Genomic DNA, 2,522 nt, shown 5'->3' with positions numbered 1-2,522 from the left:
CACTTCCGCAACCACAACGCGGAGTACTGCCGCAGGCACGTCGACCCCCACAAGTGCAAGGAGCTGCGCCCGGACGACAACACCGAGGTGGCCGAGCAGGGCTTCGCCTGGCTCGCGCGTAGCAAGCACGTCTTCCGCACGATGAATGAGTCGCGCTTCCTCTTCACGATCCTGCGGCTGATGCACATGCGCAACCGCTACACGGCCGGCATGCCGTTCCACCCCTAGGCTGCGGTTCAGCGTCTATTACGTGTACGTGTGTACGTGTGTATTGAATATTGTTCAACGGGGTTGAGAAACCTAAGTAACGTGTAGACCGGCGAGATGGGGCGCAGCCCCAGCGAGCTCGTTTTTAGAGCGAGCGCAGCGAGCCGATAGAATAGAAAAGGTAGGGTTAGTCTTAACCCGGTCGGTGATAAGCCCGGAAATATATGTGACAAGAAGACCCCCAGCGAGCTCCGCTGTTGCCAGTGCACATACAACCCTAGCCAACTTATGGCAGCCCGAGCGGCAGCGCCAGTGCGCGCACATAAAGGGGGGTGGGTGGGGGGTTAGGGGGTGGCTGTCGAGGGCTATGCCCGAGTCTGTTGTTACCAGCGCACATACAACCCTAGCCAACTTATGGCAGCCCGAGCGGCGCAGCGCGAAGTTAGGGTCTGGGCCGAGGGGGGGGGGGGGTTAGGGCTGCATGCTGCGGAGCGGACTCCCCCCCCAGCTCTCACACACAACCCGGCGGAGGGTTGCGGCGCTTGAATACACAATACGGATACGTAATGCGTAGTACATAGCCCTCTCCGGCGGGCTTTCGGCGCTTGATACATAATACGGATACGTAATGCGTAGTACATAGCCCTCTCCGGCGGGCTTTCGGCGCTTGATACATAGTACGGATACGTAATGCGTAGTACATAGCCCTCTCCGGCGGGCTTTCGGCGCTTGAATACACAATACGGATACGTAATGCGTAGTACATAGCCCTCTCCGGCGGGCTTTCGGCGCTTGATACATAATACGGATACGTAATGCGTAGTACATAGCCCTCTCCGGCGGGCTTTCGGCGCTTGATACATAATGCGGATACGTAATGCGTAGTACATAGCCCTCTCCGGCGGGCTTTCGGCGCTTGATACATAATACGGATACGTAATGCGTAGTACATAGCCCTCTCCGGCGGGCTTTCGGCGCTTGATACATAGTACGGATACGTAATGCGTAGTACATAGCCCTTTCGGCGCTTGATACATAATACGGATACGTAATGCGTAGTACATAGCCCTCTCCGGCGGGCTTTCGGTGCTTGATACATAATGCGGATACGTAATGCGTAGTACATAGCCCTCTCCGGCGGGCTTTCGGCGCTTGATACATAATACGGATACGTAATGCGTAGTCCATAGCCCTCCCACGTGCAGGCGCCGCTGAGTGATACATAATACGGATACGTAATGCGTAGTCCATAGCCCTCCCACATGCAGGCGCCGCTGAGTGATACATAATACGGATACGTAATGCGTAGTCCATAGCCCTCCCACGTGCAGGCGCCGCTGAGTGATGCATAATACGGATACGTAATGCATAGCTCATAGCGCCAATGCGACATCGGCAGCGCTGCACTGTTTGCTGAGACATAAAGGCGAAAACATCGTACGTATTGCATAAGACACGCTATGGACTATGCATTCGCGCGACGTCTGACCCTGCCAATGCATAGGCAGGACACACGGGTGCATATAGGGCCGGTACGTATACATAACAGTACTGACCACGTCTCCTCCCTTCTCCCTCCCGCTGCTGGGTGGCGTCCGTATACATTTATTTATTGAGAGGGAGCGTGCTATGACGAGTCCTGCGTTTGGGGGACGCCCCTGCCCCCTCACCGCCGCGGCTGCTCGGAGCCGCTCGACTCGGAGGAGGAGGAGGAGCGGCGCCGCTTGCCCTTCCCGCGCGCCTCCTCCTCGCTCGCCTCGCCGCGGCGGCGCTCCTTCTTCTTCCTCTCCTTCTTCTCCCGCCTGCGCTCCTTCTTCTCCCGCTTCCGCTTCTTGCGCTCCTTGCGCGCCGCCTCCTCCGCCTCCATCGCAGCCAGCATCGCCGCCAGCTTTGCCGGCTTGCCGCCCGCCGCTGGCGGCCTGCCCGCCCCGTCGAGATAGTAGCCGAGCCCAGCGCTGCCAAGCTTAAACACGTACCCGTCGCGCCTTCCGTCGAAGCCCGCCGCGGCTACGAAGCCCTCCCCGACGACGTCGCCTGCGCCGCTGCCTGTACAGCTTGGTGGTGGCGAGCGAGGTGCCGCCGAATTTGTGCACCTCCCATGGCACACTCGATGGCTTCTCTAGGAAGAGCGCTGCGAGCGGCCGATGTGTGACGGACAAGATCGGCGTCGCCACCATTGCTGCCGCCGCGCCATGCCGGCGGGACGGGCTGCGCGACTGGACGATAGTGAGCCGCCGTCCACTACGGCGTGGCAACGGCGGGACTCCGCGCCGCCGGACCAGGCAAGCGGTATGACGGCGCAATAGCATCCTTCT

At 59.6% G+C, this 2,522-nt stretch overlaps 1 protein-coding gene across 1 annotated transcript; it reads right to left on the bottom strand.

Moving 5' to 3' along the window:
* Window positions 1-718: 718 nt before the first annotated feature.
* On the bottom strand, window positions 719-1,600 carry EMIHUDRAFT_253814 (hypothetical protein; the record flags this gene model as incomplete). Its single annotated transcript, XM_005782252.1, has 4 exons — window positions 719-811; window positions 882-998; window positions 1,069-1,122; window positions 1,193-1,600. 4 exons carry the CDS (start codon window positions 1,598-1,600, stop codon window positions 719-721), a joined length of 672 nt encoding a protein of 223 aa, XP_005782309.1.
* Between the last annotated feature and the right edge of the window lie 922 nt (window positions 1,601-2,522).

This window comes from Emiliania huxleyi, assembly GCF_000372725.1.
Source record: "Emiliania huxleyi CCMP1516 chromosome Unknown EMIHUscaffold_1909, whole genome shotgun sequence".
NCBI lineage: Eukaryota > Haptophyta > Isochrysidales > Noelaerhabdaceae > Emiliania > Emiliania huxleyi.
Note: the sequence above shows the minus strand (reverse complement) of the source record. Positions and strands in the feature narration are given on the sequence as shown.